We start from the raw sequence: 24,815 nt of genomic DNA, 5'->3' as shown, positions 1-24,815 counted from the left end.
AGTACAGAATTTATTCCATATGTTGATCTGACCTCATCAAACCGGCAGCCACATTTTATAACTTGACAGAAGTTCATATAAAACTCTTTCCTATTAAACAAGTATTTTAGACACATCATACCCATTCTTTCTTTGACCGTTTTATTTGGTGGCACTGGTGTGATTACTTTGGCATAAATATAGCATTTTACTTTGTAATGTTTTATTATTGCCCAATAAATCCTTCCCCCAAATAGAGTGTTAATAATAATAGGGAGTACACTACAGATGGTTTAAAATAGTCTTCAAAACACAACTTACTTACACAATAATGCTACTGTGCAAACACCATCTTCGGTGGGTATTATCCTTAGCACCTTGACATTGTCAATAAATACATTCAAACATACATACATGTGAGTGTCAAATTAGGTCAAATGTGCGAAACACTGGATGCATTCTCTTGAGTGGCGCCGCGTGGCCATGTGCATTTTAGGCTTTTTTTATCCAGAGTTGAGTTAACTGTTGAGTTCATAAAAGTCACAGCTGACAGTCACTTAAAGTCCAAGTCAAATCTCCAATTCCCAAGTCCAGCTCACCAGTCACCATAGACCTCAAATCAAAGTTGAGTCCCTAGTCTCCAGCAATCAAGTCCATTCACCCAATTGCTAGGTTGGGATACAGTTTAGGTAGATGGAGAAAAAGCAATCATGCGTCATTTCATAACAAACAACAAATTCATATGGTATTTCCCTTCACCCATGCCTAATTCATACCATTTACCTAAAATGAACTATAGTAGTAGCCTACACAATACTAAAAGTATACAATGGATACAATTTTTTCTTTTCAATTTAGGAATGTATAATTTATCAAATAGACTCATTAGAAAGTTCAAGTCAAGTTCAAAGTCACAGATAGTTCAGTCCATGTCAATTCACAAGTCATGGTTGATGGTTCACTTCCTGGACCTTGACTGTTGGGGGATCAAACATGGCATTTCATTCACAGGACAACCCTAGTCTATGAAGCCACACACATGGCCACTGCCCAGTATGAACTTTCAGACAGCTGGATCGGAAGACAATGGGTTGTTCCCATTAATGCCACAGATTTCTCGTAGTATATGTAATAGAAAATATTGTACAGATGAGGGCTGTCTAAACCTGGATACTCCCAAGTAGAAATGATTACCGGTAGGTTATAAAAAAAATACTTCATTCACAACTCAGAACAAAACATTCAATAAAAGGCTACACATTAGACAGCAGTCATACAAAAAGACACGTAGCCTATGACATCATTTTCATTCTCCTGTAACACAATAGCGTATGCTTGCTTACATTTGACAGTATTGACAGGAAAACAACTGAAACAAGTATAAAAACTTTTATACAACATCTTCACCATAATGACGATAATACACCTGTGATAGCTGATTGCCACTCTTTCCATGGAAATTGTTACCAACGCAGAACATCAAATGAGTTGCATCAGATGTGATAGGTGGGGATGTAGATTGGTATAGGCAAGCATCTCAAGCTAGAGACCTTTTTGTTTACACATATGATGACCCCCACTTTTTGTTGTTTGTGTGACAGGCCTGGATGTAGATGTGTCCATTAGGAGATCTGGTTATTAAGCTGTCCAGGGTATTTCTCAAACCTCTTCTCTGCCTCCTCACTAAGGGCATCACCTACAATGGAGGAAGGACAGTATAGTCAGGGAACCTTCTTATTATGCTTTGACACCCTGAATGTTCCCCTTGGGAGATGACTAAAGTACGTAGTACACACAAATATGACAAGGAAAGGGGCCATTCATTTATTCATACAAGCAGAGATGGAGGCTGTGTTCAAACCTAAGTGAGAAACAACCTTGCATTTGCGTTTAGCTGCTTACCAGTGTGGCAGTTATGAAGCCATATGCGATGACCATCGTACTTGCAGTTGCATTTCATGGCGTTGTTGGTGAAATCACTCTCAGCCACTTCAAAATTAGGATTTATCACAACCTGAAGGGGCAGGACAGACAAAAGCCCATGGAGCATCATACAGTTAAGTCGTAATGTCCAATCGGAATGATTTCAATTTGATTGAAGAATATTATCCATGTAAATACTGTGGTGGTGGTACCAGAATGAGCTTGTGTTTGTATTTACATTAGCTTAATTGTAGTTCTACACATCCGTCCAGAATGTTGTATATAAAGAGGCTTAAAGTGCTGGTGGGGGTTCCATCGGGTCCCCAGTAAAATGAGGAACAGTTTAAACACGTAAGTCCTGTTTTATATTTCAGCTACTGCTCACCTGTAGAATGTAGTTTCCAGGCTTAATGTCTGTGATGTCTATCCACTGACAATCAATGTCGTGACGGTACAGATCCCAACAGCCCACAGTGATGCCTTGCTCTCCAAAGTTGGCACACTCATACCGCTTAGAAACACCTGCAATAAAGTTTGGTTACCATAATTTAACAAGGCAAACTCACAACACCACCAAGAGTAGCCTAATTACTGTAGGTTTTACAACATTAACAAACTACGGTGAAATACGGTATACATAATTCCTTGTTTTAGTTTTACCCTTCTTGGAGTTCCAGGTGATTGGGTGTTACTGCTGCCATGTCATGGGTTTATTTTTCTGTATTTGTCCTTTAGGGGGCGCTCTAAGTGTGTTCTATATGTTGTGGGTTTGCAATTATGTGTCTTTGTTGCATCTGTGTTCGAGCTTGTTGGTTTCACCTGTTGTGAGTGAGAGGGGGCAGAGGTCTCATTTACATTGAAGGAGAGTGCACTGTGCAGATCACTGAGAGAGAGCTCTGTGCAGAAGCAGTTGGAAGGAAGAAAGCAAAGTAGTCCAGAAGAAGTAATGTAACTAGAAGTAAAGTGAACTATATACTATAAGATGCAGAAGAAAGTTAAGTTAAGTACAAGAAACAAAGTAAAGTAAAATAGAGAAAAGAAGTGAAAACAAAAAAGGTTTTTCAAGAAAGACTGAAGGATCCAAGTCGACCCCCCCCCCACCATTCATGTGCAAGCAGGCAAAGTGGTCAGTATTGTATTTGTTTGTGAATCTTATTGTGAAGGTTTATGTATTATTGTGAATGTAACTGTATGAATGTTCCAAGTTAATGTTTTGTTTGTTGTCTTGTTTTGTATGTCAGTTCTATGGTGTTTTACAGCACAGTGCTTTCAGCATGGTGTTAATAAACAGCAGTACATATTTAGTTATATTTGCCAAATATAGTAGTGTTGTACACAAGGAATTTAACTGGGCACATATTCCTCCCTTGTTGGACACGCACAAGTGTATTCTATCCATACTGTACATGGGATCAGTACGGTATTACACACTAGTGTATTGCACATTTGCAATTACAGTACCTGAGTGCAGGTGCTAATTTTATAAATGTCGCCATGGTTGTTTAAAATTTGTGGCACTTATTGAATGTTTATTGGATGTCTCATGGTAATGTAGAGCAGTCTGTCAGAATCACCTTCAAAGCATTCTGAATCCTCCAGACAGAAACTAGCTTTATGTCCCTCAGCCACCTTGCTTCCGTTGGTGTTCAGCATATCATAGTGGGTGAAGATATCCATGCTGTGATAATGCCTGTAATAAAAATAGTTCAAGTCAGCTCAAACGTCTTGAGCAATAGGAAAGGAAAGAAAACAAAAGAACCAATACAAACTTTTCTGATATGAATCTAGAGTGAGTGAATAATTGTGTAAGTGTGCATGCAATGCATGTATGTTAAATGAACAAATGCAGATATGCGAGGTCATACATGCAATAATTCTCATTTAGTGACACATAAAAAGATTGTAATAAATGCAGCCTATGCTGTGCAATTATTACATATTTCTCCTCTTCTCCTTTTCACGAGAAAGTTTTCTTTACCAGATTGAGCCCCTAATCTCCTGACTAGTCCGGCAGCAATGTAGATTTGGGTTCAGGGCACTGAATAGATTTATGGTTCCAGATTGATGTAGACAAGTAGCAGCTTACACTGGCAGCCAAAGTAAAAGCAACATCTCAGAAAATCTACTATAGCAGGGCTATCATGGATCTGGAACATGTGAAGTGCACTGTCATGGCATATTTATGTCAAACCATCCTTTCTAGAGAGTAAGCTTAATGTTATGAAATGCAAACTGATTCTTAGTGACATGACACTGGTACCTGTGCATGAACTTAAGGTAAATGTGGTTAAAAACTGGAATACGAAGACGTTGGTGTATTCTAAAAAGGTGTCCTGTTCCTCCTGGGGTCACTGTGGACAGACCAGCTATCCTCCAGATCTGTCTTTGTCTCTCATTTTATGGCTATATTAAGTGACAAGTACTGACAGATTGAGATCTCCATATATGGCCATATCAGTTGGATCACTGGCGCAACGTAGCTGTGAGGGCTGCAAAGCAGCCCGATCTCTAGATGTTTGGTCCGCTTAGTTATTATTATTCTTAGAAGTCAAGAAACAGATCTTAATTAAGCAAGCTCTTGTTACCCATGGCATGCGTGCCAGACCCAAGAGTGACGGCCGGCCTTGGGTCTGAAGTCGGCTCGTCCGATGTTGTGTATCTGAGAGGAGAAGCGGAGCAGGCGTCTGTGGCCATAGGGCCAATTGGCCTTGGCAGCCGACTTGCTCAGGCAGTCCTCCTCTGCGGCACAGTATAGCATGTGCAGAGGACGGTCCTCAATGTAAACGGACGACTGGACAAGCGGGGCATTCAGAACCAGGTCAGACGCAGCTGTGCATAGAATCAGAGTTGGAGTAATTACTTATTTGCACGTAGAGACTTTTATAGAGTGATTTCTAAGTGCAACCATAGCGTAGGCTAATATCTCATTTATACTAATTATTATTATACTAATTATCCCAACGATATTGTTCACTACTGTTGATGCCGTAATGCCATTATATACCATCCACTTGAATTAGAATGATTTTTTTAAAACAACATATTTGTACAGTAGCTGTTATAGTTATCGATCTTAGTTTTGACGGCCCTTTAGTGTTATCACGTACTTTCAGAGCAGATAACTCCAGCCGCGAACTTGGCTGCAGCTTTCTGACAGCTCACGGTTTTGTGCCGCTGACAGTGGCTCAGAGTCATCTCCATACCAGTACATTTCAGCCCACTCAGCACCATCTCTGTCACATTGCTGCTGTCCCAGTACCACGTTTCCTTAGAGACAGACACAAACAAACAAACACAACAAACAAACAAAACAATGCATCTATTATAGAGATTTGAATCGGTTTCAGTACACCTTTTACTATTTTGCAAAACATTTTTGAATAGTTAAAATGGCCAGTCTACAAGCTCACAACGTGTCAATGTAGATTGGCTAGTTGAACTATTCGAAAATGTTTTTAAAAATAGTAAAAAAAGGCAAAAAAAATTAGGGATAAGGGATTTAGCAGTGACGAAAATGGAGCCCAGAGTGTACAAACCAAATGGACTATTTGGTTACCTTTTGTATACTCCCTGAGCTACAAATTTACTGTGCATGTATGTTACACTTAGCTGGAGCTGCGTTATTCAGTGTCACAAATCGCATTACAATATCCAACCGCACACTATGCTTCACTACTGTTGCCATTACATGCTAATGTAAGTAGGGAATGCTCCTTTAAAAAAGGTCAAAAGACCAATGAAAGATGTTCTGTGGAGATTATTATTAACAAATGCAGCTTCAAGGAGTTCAATGTTTTCTTTTCTTTCTTTCTCCAGATGTGTGTGAGTCATTTTGGCTCGTCATTGAGAACACAATGTGTTCACTAGAGGGCATTAAACTGGTTCGCTAAGTGGGCCGTTTATGTTTCATGCTAAACTGCACAGAACTGTCATTGTGTACTGTTGCTGTTTTTTTTTTTTCTTCACCCCTACTATTATTCAGTGAGATGTGTATGTTTGAGAGAGTTTCAGATCTGTACGAGCGTACAGAGGAGCGTCATTCTTCTGAGTTAAATTAGCATTGCTAATTTGACTGTAAATCATTGCATCTCACAAATACGTGAATGGAGAAGTGAATGATTGGTCCTAATGTACTTACAGTGATGGCATGCATGGAGTATCCCAGCCCTAGCTGCCTGCACACAACCATGGCCTCCTTGGTGGTCCAGTTTGTACTGCACACTGTGCCCCACTTGGACCCAACCTGAACCTCAACCCGGCCCTCATACGTGGTCCGACCGCCCACTATCCGGATCTGCACAGAGGCCCCTGCTGGAGGTCAGTAGAGGGACAGGGGCTTCCTGTTCTGTCTGGGAGGCTCATGTACTGTCTGGAGACTTTGTTGTTATGAGTCTATGTTAGTCTGTGCTGTTTGATCTTGCCTTGTTTTTATTAATCGCATGACTTGATGCCACAGGCACATTTCTGTTTTTGGATTAAGTTTTATAGTTCAGTGTGGCAGGTACTACTGAAGCAGCGGTGGAGGTTAGTTATTATTAGAAAAGTAGTTTGTCACATGGTTTCAAAACCAATGTGAAAAAGTCACTCTTTGGCTTCAGTTTGAAACTCAAAGTTTGAAACTCAAACTCAAGCCCGCATAGGGGTTTATTTGCTGGTTGAAGATTCTTCATATTAAGGCTGGATGTTGTGGAACGGAATTTGAACATTTTTGTCCCTTTTGTAGTGGCGTCAACTAAGTCAGCGCTTGTTTGTGGGTTTTTCACTTTGACTTTGAGGTCAAGGTTGTAGCCTAATTTTATCCACTCCACTACTTTTACCATTTCACTACTGTCTATAGTGAAATGCTAGTAAGGAAATCAGTCTTTAAATTGTCATGAAAATGAGAATATCACTTGGTAAGGAGAATGGAGAGGTGGCAACATAAACTTTGGAAAGTACATGTGTGTGGGTATCAATTTAGGCAAGCAAACTAAATATCTACTGAAAACTGAACTACTGAAATATCCAAATAGTGAGTGCTGTGGTTGGAGGATGAAAGTGGATTTTCGGGATCTGGGGTGAAAGTAGAGGACTAAAATAGCACACCACTAAAGTAGGGTAAAGTAGACCAGAAGAATATAAGAATCTTCTCCCAGACTTGCGTCACAAACTCCAAATATATGGTTACATGACTTTACAGACTAAATTAGAATCTGGGCCTTCCTTGTGGGAAGCCAAACATCTACCAGACAGCCAAGAAAGAATCTCCCTGAACCACAGGGGATCCTGCTTACAGTAAAGGTCCAGACTACTCTGGCAGACAACTCTAGACAAGTCGGTTAATCTTTGATTCAGTCTTAAAATCGTATTTTCTTGAAAAGTGGAGAAATGGCAGAAACTGAAGTGCGATTTTATTTCTGATGCACTTTATTTGATTTTGTTAGAAAAATGTTCTTGAAACAAGTGAGTCTCAGTCACCTGCTTCAAGAGAATGCCATTTGACTTGAGTCAACAAGGACATTCTTGCGGGCTACATGGAAATAAACAAAATTACCTCACCCAAATTAGAAGATTCTTAATTTCATTAAAGCAGCTTTTAAAGACTGAATTCAAGATGGAAAGGGCCATGACTAAGCTTAATCTCGCTCTTTATTTTTGCAGCAAAGCGTGGGTTAATAACCTACTTTTAAGCCGTGGTTAGCATAGCCCAAGCCCAGCTGCCTGCAGGCCACCATGGCCTCTTTGGTAGTCCAGCTCTCTCCACAGATCAGACCCCAGCCCACGGTCCCATTTGAGTCTTTCTCCAACACTTCTACACGGCCCTCGTACCGCGTGCGTCCTCCAGTGAGACGTATCTGTGTGAGCCAAAAGGGTTAAGCACAAAGCATGCGAAGCATACATACTGTACACACTACTACTGGCAGCAGTACAGCTAGCATACATACTGTACACATGGGTACTACTACTGGCAGCGGTACAGCTAGCATACATACTGTACACATGGGTACTACTACTGGCAGCAGAACAGCTAGCATTGCTAGAAGCCCGTAAGATTGTTATTGTTAGAAATGTTTTAATTCCTGCGATTTTATTGTCTGTCCTCAACAGAGACAGGCTGTCTGAAAGGTGACACAAGCTGAGAAAAAATACAATATAAATTAGATTTGTTTTAACACCAATCAAAAACTAATGCTTATATGTCATTGAATCTATATATCTGTGTGTCTCTGTTGAGGGTATGGAACAATAATATTGTATCACATTCACATTATGATGTGGCAACAGTCTATTAAAGGCATACCACTGTTGGACAAAAACACGTTTGCAAAGACTTGCAATGAAACCCATGCTGCCTCAGTCATAATCATGTATGGTTAACATTTTTACAATAGAATTAACAAGGATGATGGGACCCTAGGATAGGTCCTGATCGAGACTCAACCAATGCATGAAACCTAGTAAATGACAGTTTTTGTTCTACAACAGTGATATGAAGCTGTTAGTTTGCTTTGCTTGGGAGGTAGGCTACTGTAGGATGATAGTGAATGTATGTAAAATTGCACAACTTATTGTACAATGATACTTGTTAGCTCATCTCTCATCATAATACAACCCAGTTTCCTGAAGTAAAATGTTCAACAAAATATGGATATGAAATACATATACATTATATATACACAAAACGAAACAATAAAGTCCTTACGTTACCTACATTTAAAAACAATTCAGTCATATTTTCATAAAAGTTAAACGGCATTGTACTAAAAACAGTAATAAAAAAAATCCTCTGTTTATCTACACTACCTTACAAAACTGTTTAATTTTGAACTTCTAAATTGATAAATAATTAATAAACAATTATTCATATATTATTTTCACAAAAATACAAAGTCATAAATTGAATGACAACATATTTAGTAAGTGAGGTGGAGTGATATGAATATTAAGGAATCTGACCGTCTTCTCCAGTCCCAAGTAAGGTGTGTTGCAGCGGACCGCGGCGTCCTCCATATGGCTACAGTCCTCTGATGTGACGTTCTTAAACGGACAGTTCCAAATGGTCTTTTCCTGCCCAAGACACTTGACTTCATTCATGTGTATGGGTCCCATTCCTATACAGACAAACAGAACAGAGGAAAGACAGAGGCACATGGGGAGAAGCAGTCAGACAGATGAACTGAGGGGTAAGACTAGAAAAATGTGCTCCTTGGAGCACAGGTGTCCGCCAAGCTGGGCTGTCTACCCTGGGCCCCCATGAAGGCAGTCCTAGCCAATTGGAATGGAATCTGAACTGCAGAGATAACGTGTACCGATTGTAGGAATAGCAGAAATAAGTATGTTTTGAAGGAAATGCAGAAAATCTAGCACCACCATGACGGTGAGTAGAGGTTCTTCAATTGCTTACTGGGATTCGGCGTGCAAAGTTTGAATTGTACAGGTGGATAGGTCAAATAGCGGCGGAGATTCAGACACGTGTCGTGGACGGACGGACAGGAAGATGGCAGGGGCAAAAACATAGTCTGCGGCGTGTAGACAGAAACAGTTAGGTGGCTGGACAGACAGACAGACAGACAGACAGACAGACAGAGCCTAGCTGGCTGGCTGGCAGACAGACAGACAGACAGACAGACAGACAGACAGAGCCTAACTAACAGACAGGCGGGCAGGCAGGCAATCCCTAGACAGTCTGGCATTGGAGTGTATAATCTTCAATTGTTGACTTAAAGCTAACTGAATACTTTAGCCTAATTCCATAAACACATTCCTCTTATAATTCACATTTCCAGAGTCAGTGACGTTCAGGAGTGTTTCCGAGTCTTAAAATGTGTACAAATGCAGAGAGATGTGGTGCTGATGATTCAACATCCATTTGAGGGGCACAGCAGGTATGCTGCTCCCTCAAAGAGATTCACTGATGAGCCTCCTCAGTCCACTTCCTCTGAGGTAGCACACAGACTCTGTGTACATACACATGCACGCATTTCAGGGAAGTATCCTGAAAAGCTAGTTGTTTATGGACAAGACCTAATTAGTCTAGTACAACTCCATGTTTATGGGACAAACACGTAATGAAGGTCACACACAGTCACACACACACACTTTCATTCAGCTTTATAACGCATACGAATAAATCTACATTTCTCAACCACTAAATTATTTGACTTCCTGCTGAAATGGAGGTCTGTGTGACTGCACATAACATCAGATAGACGATAAAAGAAATATTTCAGCTTAATCTTCAAACTAAAGACCTGTGAGCCAGATGGCTCTTTGATGCTACCGCATGAAACACTGTACCATTTTGGGATGAAATGACCCATATCTTAACCTGAATAAAACAGATGGCGCAGGCCTATACATAGTAAACGCCTCAGTCCTTTGGTCAAGCAGTCCCTAATATGTCCATTTGGTTACATTTTGACGCTGGGAATACTATATATTTCCTTGATCTGCTATTTTTGCCAAATGTTTGCCTATTATGACATGCGCATGTCAGAATGGGGATGCTAGGGTTAAGGCGTTTTAACTGCTGCTGTGCTACTCAGTGTATTACAACAATACAATAAATGCACACTGTGTGTATTGTGTAATATGAAGATCAAAGGACAAATACACAATCTCCTAGACTAAGTTATGTATATGTAGCAGAGTGGCTCACAACCTCAGCCTGATGGCCTCAAAAAGTCTAATATCTCTCCTGAGCCATAGCCATAGGCCTTTGGCTTAGTGGTTAAGATGTTAGCTTTCCACACGGGAGACCCGGGTTAGATTCCTGGGTGTTACAATGGTGCAGTGACCCGGATCGGGTTTCCTCGTAGGAGGAGGTCAATAGCAGGGCTCACAGCTTCAGCCTGATGGCCTCAAGAAGCCTAATATCTCCCCCGAGCCATAGGCAATTGCCTTTGGCTTAGTGGTAAAGATGTGTTACATATGACCGCATGAAAACTTGTAACAAAGAGTCGCTGTCCATCACTGCATTCCAATTTGACTTAAAACATGCCAATCCTGGAATGTCTCCTTTGCTTGAGATCACATCATCAGGGCTGAGCTGGAGATGACCTGTGAGATTGGACTGCTGGCGTTATATAGACGGCTGATGACTGATAACTGTGCTTTTAAAGTACACGCTGTCTCAGACTCTGCTTTCTTTTAACCAGTAACCACTTACTCTACATTTATCAAAGGAAGAGTAGGGAGACCATCACCAAAAATCGGTAGATGTGCTACTGACGTATATTGTATTAACACATTGGTTAAAATAATATTTTATTCATTAAAATACATTTTGGATTGTAGATTTAACACTTTTACTTTGTCGAGAGCGTTCTGCTCTTGACAAAGATCCATCCACACCTGATGCTCCAGCAGCTAATTTACTAAGTTGAGCGATTCAAGTTCACAGGGTGAAAAATATACTGAACATTCCAGACCTTGCCCCAGACGTGCTCCAGTGAGGGCCTCCTTGGCGCTGCCAAAGCCCATCTCCCTGCAGACCACACTGGCTGACTGGAGAGTCCAGCGGTCATCACACACTGTCCCCCACTCATTGTTCTTCAGGACCTCCACACGGCCCTCACCCAGCTTGGCACCTCCCTTTAGCCTGACGTTGCCCTAAATGACATGGATAAACAACATGCATTTGCCATCAGCATCTCCGGAGAACTCGCCAGTTTTACGACTCGCCCCAGATTAATATGCATTTGCTGATTTATTTATTTTAACTGAAAGCCCACTTAGCTATTTCATTGGTTACGTACCGAAGTCTTCATCTTTTTCTTCAAGCCGATGTTTTGAGTGAACTGTGGCCCTGGCACACAGCTAACAACGACTGGCATGCCGCCATCACAGGTTGTGGTTGTGTTGGGTTTGGTAAACTCCAGTGGGCAGGCTGCCAGGTGGACCTCTGTTCCAGTACAGGCCACTGAGTGGACGTGGTAGAGATGTTTCTGACGCTCTAGGTACAGTCTGTAGGGGAGAGGATTGACAATAGTGAATAAAAATTCACTGGATTTATTTTTTTATTGGGCTGCCTCAGAATGAATGCTTTAAGTTATACAAAAGACAAAGATAAAAAGACACATTTAAATATCAATGAATTAATGACCAACCGACTAAGTGAGTTTGAATGAACGAATTAGCCACACCAAACATCTCTCCTACAAAGGAATCTCAAAATGGCCTTGAGCTTGTTTTAGTAGCTTATCACAATACAAACTTAACATTATCAAAACAATATCAACATTATAGTACCTACTGTAAGAGGAAGTTCCATAATCTATCATATCCAGGGATATTCTACTTACTGTATAGTAATAATCGATACAGATGCAGGATTTAATGGACAACATCAACTTTATTGATTTGTTTTGATATTTGATTCTGTAAACAAATAAACGAAACTAAACGTGGTTTGATCTCACTTGAAATATTCCTGAAATTTGGATAACAATATGTATGCCAAAATTAATGGATGAATGATCCTAACGGGGGCTACAACATGTGCAGGACAGCCATTTGACTATGGCAAGAATTAAGAGGGACCGACATGGCTGAAGGCCTTTGTGTTTCTTGCCAACAACCTCTTTGGCTCATCCATTGCAGTTAACCATCAACTGTTTGTGAGCATGTAGCATAAAGTGTGATCCTGCTCATCTATTTTACCCATATGAATATACCCATGACGTAGTTCTTCCTTGGTTTACCTTTTGTCTGAGTCGTTCTGTTTAGACTTAGAGTTAGCTTTAGCTTTGGGTGCCTGCCTGCAATGTAAACAGTGGTTAGATGCAGTTAGGGGGATGATCTGGCAGACATTATTGCCTTAGTGAGAATGGTTGTGTTGTACAATCAAAGACAATGGAAAACTGAGTATAATGAACAATGCATCATTTTCAGCACTTCGGTGGGTCTAGACACCATAAAGATTTTACTTTTCAATGCAGTAGTTACGAGATACAATATTAATGAGTGTGTGTGTTATTACTTTATTTTGTTCACCAATATGTTACAGTGGATGTTACAAGATAGCACAAATATGTGTTTAGAGATAGTCCAAAAATGTGCTGAAAGTGACACTTTCTTGTTTAAGAAGAACATGTCTGAGAATCATGTTACATGGTTATGGTATGGATGAATTATATAGGCTTGAGTTGAGTTATCAACAGAGCTTCATAATGTATATGATATACAGTGTATACCAATATTTTGATTAGTAAGCATCATACATTTAAACATTCCTCCTGTATGGTTATATGCAAGCCAGTCAATGTGTTACCACATTGACTTTATTCCCTTATGGCATTTTATTTTATCTCGGGTTTAGAATGAAGACGTTGACCGTTTTCGCATGGTGGCCATTTCGCTCTTCACACCCCTATGATAAGAGCTAAACGGCCTCCGTGTGATTATGGTCAACAGAGATGTCAGATCCCTGTACTGTATGTAGACCTAATGAAGGCACAACGTGTTAATCTGTATAATATGAATCAGGGGTTCTTAAACATTTGTAAACACAGGTCCCAAATAAGAAATGTAGTTTGTGTTTACACAAAGGTGCAGAAATATTGTCTAAATTAAGCTAAATTAAGTCACTCTTATCATAGAGAATATGACAAAGCCGTTAATTTATCAGCTAATGTATTAGATACAGAAATAAATTATAAACTCAGCAGAAGTAAGGGTCTGCAACTCATTTCAGTTTAAGAACCATGGTTGTTAAATTAAATTACTCCAAATAGAATGCCATAGTGAGGAATATATTTTCCAGCTGTTGCATTAGATGAGACTTGAGTAAATCCATGGAAAATGAAACTGCGGTCACTCTCACACAGCACAGATTGACGACATTTGCCACATCAAGCATTAGCAAAAGAGCCACATCATTTGAGCACCAAATTGATTTAATCTGCCTTGTTAAACCTTGGTGCCAAAGTCAAATACTATGTATTATACTTTGTAATTGGATTGATTGACATTGGCTTGTGCAGTATAAATGCTTAGCTAAAGTCTTAGAAAATATTCTCCGATAGCTTTCTGACCATGTACAAGTGTATATAATCTGTGCCATGTACAATTAAATCTTCAGTGTTAATTTATCCATTCACACTTACAGTCCATTCGGTTACATTTGCACGGAGTAAAATTAACACTCTGGATTTTACAGTGTGAGCAACCTTGAATACATTTCATTCTGAAGACTGAAATTAAATGTTTTCAAGGGGGAGTGGTTAACCACGCTAAGTGAAAGGGGCATAAAACCAAACATATCCCAGAGAACAGACAGAATCCCTGGACATATCAGTTATAATTTTTAACTGGACAAAAGAAACACTCACAGACAAACTATTCTGAGTATTCGCATGCTGGACAAACACCAATACTACCCAATGAGAAAGACAGAACACAGCTACGTGGTTATTTACTACTGGTACAGGAAACCCACGTCATTAATGGCATACACAGTATGGTCAGCAGGCTGACAGTGGGTTGTCCTCTACAATAATACCTTCCAGCAGCTGAAACTAGAACCTTTGGTTTGGTGACCTTCTCCGCTGCTCTTTTTTTCAGACGTCTGCAATAGTGAAACAACCCAGCGCTATCATATGCAGTGTACGGACTGTGACGTACATGCTAAATTAGATACGGATGTGTACATGTAAATTATGGACTTGTATAATGTACATGCAGGCATACAAACATGCATGTTTGATTGTCCTTCTCCATATAAAATTGCATATTTACTCTCTCATTGACACACAAATGCATGCTCAGTTACACACACACTCACACTCGCACTCACACTCACACTCTCTCGGTTCAGGGTGGGTTACTTTCAGTGAACAACATTTCTAAAATTCCTAGAGTGCTCAGAAATCATATTACATAGGTGCTTAAGGTAGCCCTTGAATGATTTATATCACTATTTTAGCTGTCCAAAACCAAACGCCATATTGGAACTATCCAACCATTCTCATTAACCCATTGATGCCTGAGGCCAAATCTGGGAACGCCTTCTAGGGCCTGACCTAAGGTTTCTGAAAACCTTCAAATTCTGATGTTTTTCTTTTTAAATAGTTATGTTGCTACATGTATAGCAATAGCTGATGAGACACAGAGAGCACGGCCGGCATCAAGGGTAGAACAACGTATACGTTACACCAGGCGTCAATGGGTTAAAGAGCTATCGTGCCACACAGCTCACTGCCCCTATAATTGCAACGGTACAGTATGTGGATCTGATCAACAAAAGACTATGAAGAATTGATCAGAATTAAGCACTTTTGCATGATTTGTGTATTACAAAACAGTCTTCCATTCTGAATTTGTGGAAACAATTGTGTGTGAGGAAAAAAAAGTGTATATATAAAGATAAAGTATACAAATATGGACATTTAAAATATTGCAGTCACTGCAGTTTCTACTCTCTGTGACTCAAGTCAAGTCTCAAACTAGAATGAATGGTGTAGCAGGAAGGCAGACAGCTAAGCAAACAGAATTATAGAAAACATACAGTATATTCTATATACATTACTACTTCACACTGGCCTGACAATATGTCTCTGTCTGTGAAAACTTTGCTATAGTCTGGAATAGTCACGTAACACTGCAACTCTTGAGCCTTTCTGATGAAGTGGTCTGAAGTGCGACGGGTGTCAAGCCTTAATTTTTCTTATATTTTGTACATAACATACTAGCAGTAAGCATCATCATATAATATTATGAAAATGTTTTTTAGGCAAGGCTGGAAAAATATCAAATCAATATAAAGGATAAAATCACCACAACCAATCTTTTATCCCTAAAACCAAATTAGAGTACTTTTTGCGTATGAATGCTACTTTAAATTGATGCTGGTCTTAAGAAACTTATGTAAACCATGACATGTTTTACATTTGTCTGCATGTTACATTTGTGTGGTTTGTCAGCACTCAAGTAAAAGTATAGCTACATTTGAAGTTTAGAGAGCAGCAATAAATTGTGAAACGGTTGAAGCCCCCCTCAGCAAATCTTAATCTTCCTTAATCTGCACATAAATTCACCCTGGTAGTATAGGGGGGGAAGAGAACTGCAAGTGATTCTCAAACATTTTCATATCATGGTGAAATAGTCATTCTCATACTGTACATTCACTCATTGAGTCAATTTAGTAAAAATAATACTGAAATTGTATTCCTAATTCAACTGGGGGTGCCATGAATAGGTTTATTCTACAGTATGTTATAGCACATGAGCTAACGCTGAACAATGTACTGATGCTTACAGTTTGACTATTAAAGCATCATTCCCCCCCCCCCCCCACCAATCCTCCCCTGAACCCGCTGTTCCTCAGTGACCTGAGCCTTCGCACACATTTGAGAGAAAACACACATTTCCCCTCATACTACTGTGAACCATCTGCACGAGATGAAGTGTGTCTGTGTGTTGTGTGTGTGCGCGCGAGTTGGAGGAAGGCCTGGAATGTGCGATGTGTGCTGTCATAATGGATGGCTGATTTAGGAGAGGAAACCTGAGGTTATAGAACCCCAATGATAGAATCACTGTCTGTCACACTATACAGCAGTGATTCTTTTTCCATGATGTGGCTTTTTTCCATTGGGGGCTTGGGGCTGATTTCCAATACTAAATAATAGGCTTGTCATTTCTGTCTTACCGGTGTTATAATTCAGACCGTTTTATACCATTGGTCCTAAACCGTTTGGGGGGCCAGAAACTCTCTATCCGATATCCAGGTCCCTTATTACGCCCACATTTAAGTAAGTTTCTACCCTGAAAACTAATATTTGTTTATTATTCTGTGTTGCTTATACAATTTATCAAACATGTCATTGAATGTCAAATAACACATTTTTCATTCAACTTGACTAATTACTACTTCCCAGAGAGCAATAAACTACAATAAGTAGAATTATCAGGGAAGCCGCAAAATGGAAATTCTGATCACAAACAGCAATCTAAAGGCAACAAATTAATGGTTCCACCGCAAAATATAGAAGAACATCTCACACACACACACACACACACACAGTTAACACACTGACCCTAGAAAAACACAAACATCCTCCCAAGTTGAAGAAAATAGGACAAACAGAGGCTCGTCTTCTTCTTTTTGTTTAGATTTCGGTCTGTTACAAGTATTGTGATGCCGTGTGCTGGACAGCCTTGCTGCTGTTGGCAGACAGTGAGGAATGTCTGCTTAGCCTGTCCCTATCATGTCCATACCGTAGTAAGTAACACTGGTCTTTATCTGACAAATCCTGAGAAGTCTGCTTGTGGTTTAGTCAAAGTACCGTTCCATCCCCTCGCCAGGCAGGAGCGAAGTTAAGGAAATGTCATCGTTCCACATGACTGTAAACTCTGGGAAAGTTTCACTTACTTGTAGAAGTTCTTGTTGACCTTCCTCTCGTGCGGGAACCCCATCATGCCGCAGACCACGCGGCTGTTTTTGGGTGTCCATCCCACATCGCAGATCTGAGCCCAGCCATCCTTGTACTTCACCTCCACCACACCCTCAGTAACGAGCTTCTTCTTCTTGGCCATAACGACCACTGGCCGCAGACGCACTTCCTCTATCTTGTTCTCGTCAACAAACGCCTGTTGGAAATCAAACCAGGTTTGAGGAGGTCAGGTCAAATATCTTAAAACATTTGCTGTGAAATGTTGAAATCTGCTAAAATGCATCGATTGATAATCCACAAAAATAATATTTGACTTGATGGATTAAAATAAACCCCAACATTGTACTGGACTCTGAGCTACAGAATCCATTGTCAAAAAATAAAGGAATAAACAGTGCCCTCTTTTCCTTGAATTTTGACATGAGTCAACGGTCTGTCTTAAGACATTATACACTTACACAAACGCACATGCATGCATGCATGTATACCATAGACTGTAAAAAATATGGACAAAGCGTTCCGCGGGTCTAACATGAACTTAAAATGAAGCCTGTCAGTCCTTGTATTGTAAGTCGCCATCTTTCTAGATCCGTTTTGGCCCAGCTGGCCATTGGCTGGCCCAGACAACGAGGCGGGACTTCCCCCCTTCTTCTTCGTTGGTTTTTATTTTGACTCGAGTGGGAGGGGGATCCCGTTCATAGACTGTAACGGTAGCCACGCCCCTCAGAACATGCGCGACTTTATGGTCATTTTTTTAATAAATGGGACCATAATTTTCCAAAAAGAATATTATGACATTAGAAATGAGACTTTAAACTAGTGACTGGAAGAAAAAAGTATTCATGACCATGTTTATTAAGGTAATACAGTCTAGGTGAAGTTGGGCCAAAATACATGGACTTCTATGGGGCTATGGGTTTTTCTGAGCCCAGTGAGAGCGCCACAACAGGCCATTATATTCATTTCCTTAGTGGCTTCACAAAATATCCGTCTGACTGCCCCCCTGATGTATACGCATGTGCACAAGCAGTGCCAACAAACAAGCAGTGCCACAAATGCAGGGAGAGCTCTTCTATGAAGACGCTATAATGAATAAAGGTTTAACGTTAAGCATACCTCTTGACTAGGATGCACAGAGTACCTAATCATTGTCTGTAATGATTGTATCTCCCCACCCAGAGTCATAATAACCATAACAGACTATAATTGGATTGAGGGTTCTTATCTCCTCACTAAAGTCTTGTAAATGGTTCATGCGAGTCACACTCATAGCCATTACCAACACTATAATCTTGGAATCAGGATTCCAATCTCCTTGCTAACACCTTGTAAATGGTTAAAGTGATCATGGCGCTGCTTGCCAGATTTTCACTGCAATGTTGAGTAAGTGGAAAAGAAGCTGGCTGCATTCCCGAATTGTTGTCTGGACACCACAGTTGACAGAGTCTGACTCATAACAGGATGGACGGAAAGAAGAAAGCAAAAACTCTGCTTTTGAGAAAGCTATTTCTGTTTGAGAAAGCTATTTCTGTTAGGAAATCTTAGGATCTGTTAGGATCTTCTTTTTGAAATACTGCACATCAGAGTGACTTGGCATGGGATGCCATGTCAAATCAAAAGGCAGTGATTCAAGCCAGTTCAATGGATCTGCTGTCCAGTTAGTTAGAATGCTGAGTTCCTGCTGTTTCCAGGAAACCATGGTGAAGGGCTCCCCAGTCTAACCTTGTTCACCTCAGACCTTTCGTTCATGGACGGCAAAAAGAGGCAAGCAGACAACTGGAATATGCAGTTACATTTCCCTCATCATTTCAGAATAGTCCATCCAAAAACAAAACAAAAACAGCATCACAGGCTCTTGGATAAGGTAGGGGCTAGAAGGGTTAGCGAGAAAACCTTTCCATTGACTACAGTACACCATTCTATTCTATAGAGTTGGACAACCTGCTGCCTATTTAATGATGATTGCACACACATGGTATAGACTATAGGCTAATTACCACCATATGTTCACTAGGGGTGAACATATGGCAACAGGTGGAGTTACTGAGGCATAAATGTATCCCATGCATGCGAGTTAAAAACCTACAGTAGGCAAGGTAAAGTGTTGGAAAAGTGGTAGCTATTATATTCTTTACAGGCTTCTAACGAGCTCTCAGCCTCACTAACCCAGAATGTTTACGTTATCATTGTCCCTGCAATTGTGGCTTACATGTAGAGTTTAGCTACAGTGTCAAGAAGGCTCACACAGACCAGTCAAATTATGGCATGATCTCAATGAAAAGTATTTTTAGAGTCTTACATCAATGATGTTGGAGTCCACAAAGCCAGGAATCCTTTCGTCTTTGCACACCGCCCCAGCGTCCTCATCATGGGTACAGTCACTGTTGCCCCAGCCCCGAGATTTACAATTCTCAATGCTCTTCTCGCCTCCATTGCACTGCACATTGTCCAGCCAGATCTTTCCTGTACACAGGCATACAGTTAACGCATCAAGACCGAGGTTGATTCTACCAATGCCTACTAAATCAGTATAGTTCTCAAACGTTTTCATATGCAAAAATCTAAAATTATATAATGGATCCTTTCCCGGTATTAACAGGTTAATATACAGTAGGTTATGCGAAGCTGAATTTCTCCAGCAACATTGAGTAGTAGAGCGATGCTTTGTGTTCCCTACCATAACTTGTAGTAATAAAAGAAGGGGTCTTCACATTATGAGGGACAAAGGAGCTTCTCAACATTGTTCTCAGCAAACTATGAATTTGTCAGACTTTACGGGGGCCAGTTTTGCATTGCAGCCATCCGTAAGTGCCCTTTGAGTACGGTTTTGAAGGAGTCAAGGGATTCACATGTCTTAATGGCTGTTGGTCCACATTTTGGTGGCACAGGAGCGAAATGAATTTAGTCTTTTGTCATCAATCATTTTGATCTTGATTTGGGGAAACGAATGATCTTCAAGCGGCACTATGAAACTTTTTTCCCTCCAATCTGTATATGGTAGAGTATATGTTACTTAATACAATATAACATGTTCATGTCTCACCTAGACACAGGATCTGACATGACTTTTGACCTGAAGGTCAAGATTAAATTTATAACCTGAGCAAGCTAACCTATTAGCTCAGTCAGCACTTGTGCAGGAAGCCGGGTTCAAATCCGGGGCAGAAAAGGAAGGTTACATAGTGCTGGTTTAACATACAGTTACAAACATAGCAGACATGAAGGAAATTGAGATTTAGGTTCCATGTGCACTAATTACACATGTCTTCCCAGATCAGAAACATTAAGGTATTGAATAGCATCACAATAGTGAATCACAGAAGAAATAATGCATGCCATTGCTTCCTACCTTGGCCTTTTCCATATTTGGCGCTATGTGTCCAACCCGTGGCAGAGACGAAACCCATCTGGCGGCAGAGCACGTTGGCGTTGGCCAGGGAGAAATCATCGTCACAGATGGTACCCCACTCTCCTTTGTAGAAAATCTCAATGCGGCCCTCGTTGTGTTTGCGGGGATATCCGACCATCCTGACCTTCAGACGCTCGGGGGCTGCGGTGGTACGGGGCTGGGGGGAGGTTGTGGCCACGACAGGGGCTGCGGTGCTACGGGCCTGGGGGGAGGTTGTGGCCATGACAGGGGCTGTGGTGGCTGAGGGTGTGGTCTGGGCGAGGCAGGAAGGAAACCACAACCCAAGTAAAAGGCTGATGGCTAAATGTTGCCACCGTCTTGAATTCTCCATCGTTGCGTCTGCAGATATGGAAATTAAAATTCAAGTCAGATTAAAGGTTTAAATGTCAGTATGTTATCATCTGGGTGTTTACGTGGAAATGTATTATAATAAAGACGATGTATACAGTTTCAATGTTTCAATGCATTTACTGTATAGCAATATTCAATTAACTGAGTAGGTCAAATGTAGAAAGTCAGTAACAGACTGGTTTAAGTGAAGTCAAATGATGCATTCTAAAAATGGGGTCAGTTTTATTGTTTGAATAATTCAAGTCTGCTTTTGCTTTGATAAGCAATACTTTTATGAGTTGAGTAAAGGGCCAATAGTTTACCTGACACTCCATGTGTTTTAAATAGACTGAGTGTACAAAATATTATAAACACATGTTCATTCCTGAGAGAAAAAAAAGCTTTGATCTGTATTTTAATTGAATTATTGAATCCATTTCAATGATAATAGGAGGATATAGAATAGATAAAGGTGGAGAGAGAGGATGAGAAAATATTATAACTGAGATGCAGCTGGTACAATGGAAATGTAACACCTGCGACAGTGTTTTAGACATCGATTAGTCTCGCATAGCCAGTCAATATATGGGCTAGAACTCAAGCAGAGAAATCCAATGCTAACAAACCTACGACCACTGTCTTGCAAACCAAACAATTCTGCCATGCTGTTATTTAAAAATAAGGTCCCTGGTTGACTGGCTACGACTAGACATCAATATAATACGCTTCTACATATTCTATCTATGTATTTCTTTTTATAATTTGACCTGTTTTCTATGCAATGTTTTATTTCTCTCCTGTTTTTACTTTCTCTCTATCCTTCTCATGAATAACTACAAAATGATGGAGCACGCATTGCTTTTTTTTTAATCCCACGATTTCGCAACCCATTTTTTTTCACCCAGCGTCAATTATCTAATTCCTCTGCCAACCTGGGGGGTACCAGACTTGACGACATGCTTCCTTCTATGCATGAGTCCAAGCTGCTTCTTTTCACCTGACAGGGGAGAGTTTCCCCGGCCAGACGTAGCGCATGGAAGGAACACGTTATTCCGACCAGTTCCTTCCCCCTCCATCAGGCGCCCAGGCTGGCCAGGGGGAGGTAGTTTAGAGACCAGGATTACTGCATGTTTTGTGTGAGGGTACCTACCCTAGGGGACACGGGAAGAACATGCAAACTACACACAGAAAGGCCCTTTCACCAACCCTGCCGCAGGTATGGGCACTGATGACGCGGAGGAGAGAACAAGCGGGAATCGAACCCAGGACCATCTAGCTGTGAGGCGACATCACTACCAACTGTGCCACCATGCCCCGAAACATAGCATTGCTATGAATAGAAATGTCCATACTATAAGTCTATACAGTTATTTCTGTGACTTTAAAATGGAAAACAACACCTTCAAAAATTGCCTGGAAGAGGACTAACAAGCCATGGTCATGATGATGTGCAAGCTATATTGGCTGGCTTCATTTTCGCACCCTGAACTGGAGCACCACATTATTGCATAAACACTTCAGTCACGGTGCAAAATATCTTGCAGAGAGCTTGAGCTCAAGTCTGAGATGACATGAAACAAAGGAGCTGAAAGTATGCAGAGCACATGGATGAGTGACTTCTCCTAGAAGTGGGATGGATGTAAGAGTGTAGAGTTGCTCCAGCTGCTTAAGTTAAAACATCTGGCCAGTGTTTACTTGACTCTAATGGAGGACGGAATAGCAGTAGACATTTAAACACACATCAGCCCCAAATGACAATCAAGTCAACATATAGGCTATCACAAACATACTAAATACATTGTTTATGTAATTTAAGAATTGTTCTGCCTTTAACTGACATGACTGTCACCACTGGTCTGAAAGGTTATAGCGTGTAGCCAAGTACACAGTAATATTCATAGTGTTGTGGGAAAGGATCAGGTCTTGAGACTGACATGCAAGTCACTTAATTCATTATGACATACTGTAAGAGCAACATGGATGACTCATGCATATGGCCAATTCAACCAGTGTAGATAATATGTACATAATTTGACCAATCCAGGCACCTTTACTGTGAAATTCATAAATAAATTCCTGTAGGCTTTATACCGAGTTGTGCATAAGACTGCTATTGATAAGTTCAGTGGAGTGGTTGAGAGTGGAACATTTAACGGGGGGTTGTTCCACTAGAGACACAAATACAGTAGTGTGGTGTGTTTGTCCAGAGACCGCAAGCTAAAGCTACCCTTTCCAACACATGTCTGAGACTCACTGAGACATCCGAGTCCAATTTCACAGTGTATGGCAAGGATACGCATATTTAATATAAACTTGTCTGACACGTGTGTGTGTGTGTGTATGTGTGTGTGTGTGTGTGTGTGTGTGTGTGTGTGTGTGTGTGTGTGTGCTCCGCATGCACACACACACCCCTACCATTGTGCTCCTGGTCAACAGGACATGTCAAAGATCAACACAAGCTGTCTTGACAGAGATGCTGAGAATAAACAGGGCAACCTAGCTCTTGTGTTGTCTTAACTTGAGAGTGAGACCAGTTGTTTAATGAAATCATAGTTCACTGAGAAAGTTTAGTAGATACAAAAGAACTCCATCAGCAGCACAGTGAAACTTCCCTGAGTGTCACAAAACCTTTGGTTGCTGGTTTCTGAAAACTCTCTGACTCAATTATCTTAAATCTAGATAGGCTATATATAATTGTTTTGTTGGAGAAGTCATCCAACAACTCAAATAAGCATCTAGTGATTGTCTTTCTTCCCCTCAGAACAGTGACAGACATACCTGTAGTCTAGTTTTGGAAGTCTCTTTTTATGGTTTGACTGTCTGGCTGAATACTGTACATTTGGGAATACCACAAATATGGACACTAAATCTAGACTGCACCAGATCTATTTGGTACGACCACATATATGGGCAGAATCATAGACTCAGACGTTAGAGTAGTCCTACACCAGAGCTGTAAAAGAAATCCAGGAGTCTGTTTAGGTAATTGCTTGGCACTGCATAGACATCCCCCCCCCCCCATTGTAACATACTAACATTCCATATTATGATATCGCTTTACTAGTCTATGGAGAAATAAATGGAAGGACGTTAATTTAGGCCACTGCTCCAGATAGAATCTGAAGTTATTCGAATTGCATTTCAAGCATTTGACACATTAAACAATAACTCAAAGCGTATTGGTATTGTATTAGCATGAATCATTTTCGTAGTTGGTACTCAACCGTCTTCATTACGAATTGCATATTTTATGCTCCAAATAACTATATGCCTAGTTTAGATTTCTTGTCAGACAAGTCGCATGACAATTATTTTTATCGTCGTCAAATCAAACACAGAAATTCAGGACTTCTGGACGAGCTCGAAATGTCGGTGTTAGATTTCATTTCGCGGTTGCAACTAAGGAATCAGATAAGAGCACTTTCACTTTCTTACCTGAAGAGGGTTATAACGGTCCTCCTAATTCCAGAATTTGCCTTTATTTGATCCAGCAGTTCGCAAACTTTAAAAACAGCAATAAAACTGTCAAATAAACATCCCAAACTTGCTCTAATTCATCTCCCAATAAAAAGTCACCAATTTGCGGGGCAAGAGGTCCACCTAACAGCCAATTATGCCTTTCAGTCTTTTTGTCTGTAAATTGCCAGCTGTACAACCCTCACTGCGGAGAAGGGGGAGAGGAGGCGACTCGTGGACTTTTACACAACTTTGAAAGGGGCTGGATTTTTCCTCTGGAAAAGACACTACCCCTTTCATGAATGGTTTTGGAACCGCCTTTGCTCATTATTGCGTAACGTAAAGAG

At 40.6% G+C, this 24,815-nt stretch overlaps 1 protein-coding gene across 5 annotated transcripts; it reads right to left on the bottom strand.

The window, feature by feature from the left end:
- Positions 1–120: 120 nt before the first annotated feature.
- loxl3b (lysyl oxidase-like 3b) lies at positions 121–24,702 on the bottom strand. 5 transcript variants are annotated; one of them, XM_080784052.1, is made up of 16 exons: positions 24,448–24,702; positions 20,623–21,021; positions 19,573–19,736; positions 17,252–17,469; positions 14,384–14,449; positions 12,585–12,641; positions 11,640–11,847; positions 11,313–11,493; positions 8,839–8,993; positions 6,041–6,196; positions 5,010–5,169; positions 4,488–4,731; positions 3,477–3,592; positions 2,288–2,424; positions 1,882–1,993; positions 121–1,675 (listed from the first exon to the last, which is right to left on the bottom strand). In XM_080784052.1, exons 2-16 carry the CDS (start codon positions 21,011–21,013, stop codon positions 1,602–1,604), a joined length of 2,439 nt encoding a protein of 812 aa, XP_080640178.1. In that variant the 5' UTR covers positions 21,014–21,021; positions 24,448–24,702; the 3' UTR covers positions 121–1,601. The 5 variants fall into 5 exon arrangements, with proteins under 5 accessions (XP_080640178.1, XP_080640177.1, XP_080640179.1 ...); XM_080784051.1 differs by lacking the exon at positions 6,041–6,196 and adding an exon at positions 7,566–7,736 and having other exon boundaries at positions 1,355–1,675; XM_080784053.1 differs by lacking the exons at positions 6,041–6,196; positions 12,585–12,641 and adding an exon at positions 7,566–7,736 and having other exon boundaries at positions 1,355–1,675.
- Between the last annotated feature and the right edge of the window lie 113 nt (positions 24,703–24,815).

The sequence above is a fragment of the Protomyctophum bolini genome (assembly GCF_963924005.1).
Source record: "Protomyctophum bolini genome assembly, chromosome: 15".
Lineage (NCBI taxonomy): Eukaryota > Metazoa > Chordata > Actinopteri > Myctophiformes > Myctophidae > Protomyctophum > Protomyctophum bolini.
Note: the sequence above shows the minus strand (reverse complement) of the source record. Positions and strands in the feature narration are given on the sequence as shown.

Coding starts and splice junctions, on each gene's coding strand:
- loxl3b (XM_080784051.1), bottom strand. CDS start 21,013: ATGGAGAATTCAAGACGGTGGCAACATTTAGCCATCAGCCTTTTACTT. Junction 11,494..11,639: donor AGAAAAAGATGAAGACTTCG/GTACGTAACCAA, acceptor CATGTCATTTAG/GGCAACGTCAGGCTAAAGGG. Junction 3,593..4,487: donor GTCTGGCACGCATGCCATGG/GTAACAAGAGCT, acceptor TTTTTATTACAG/GCATTATCACAGCATGGATA.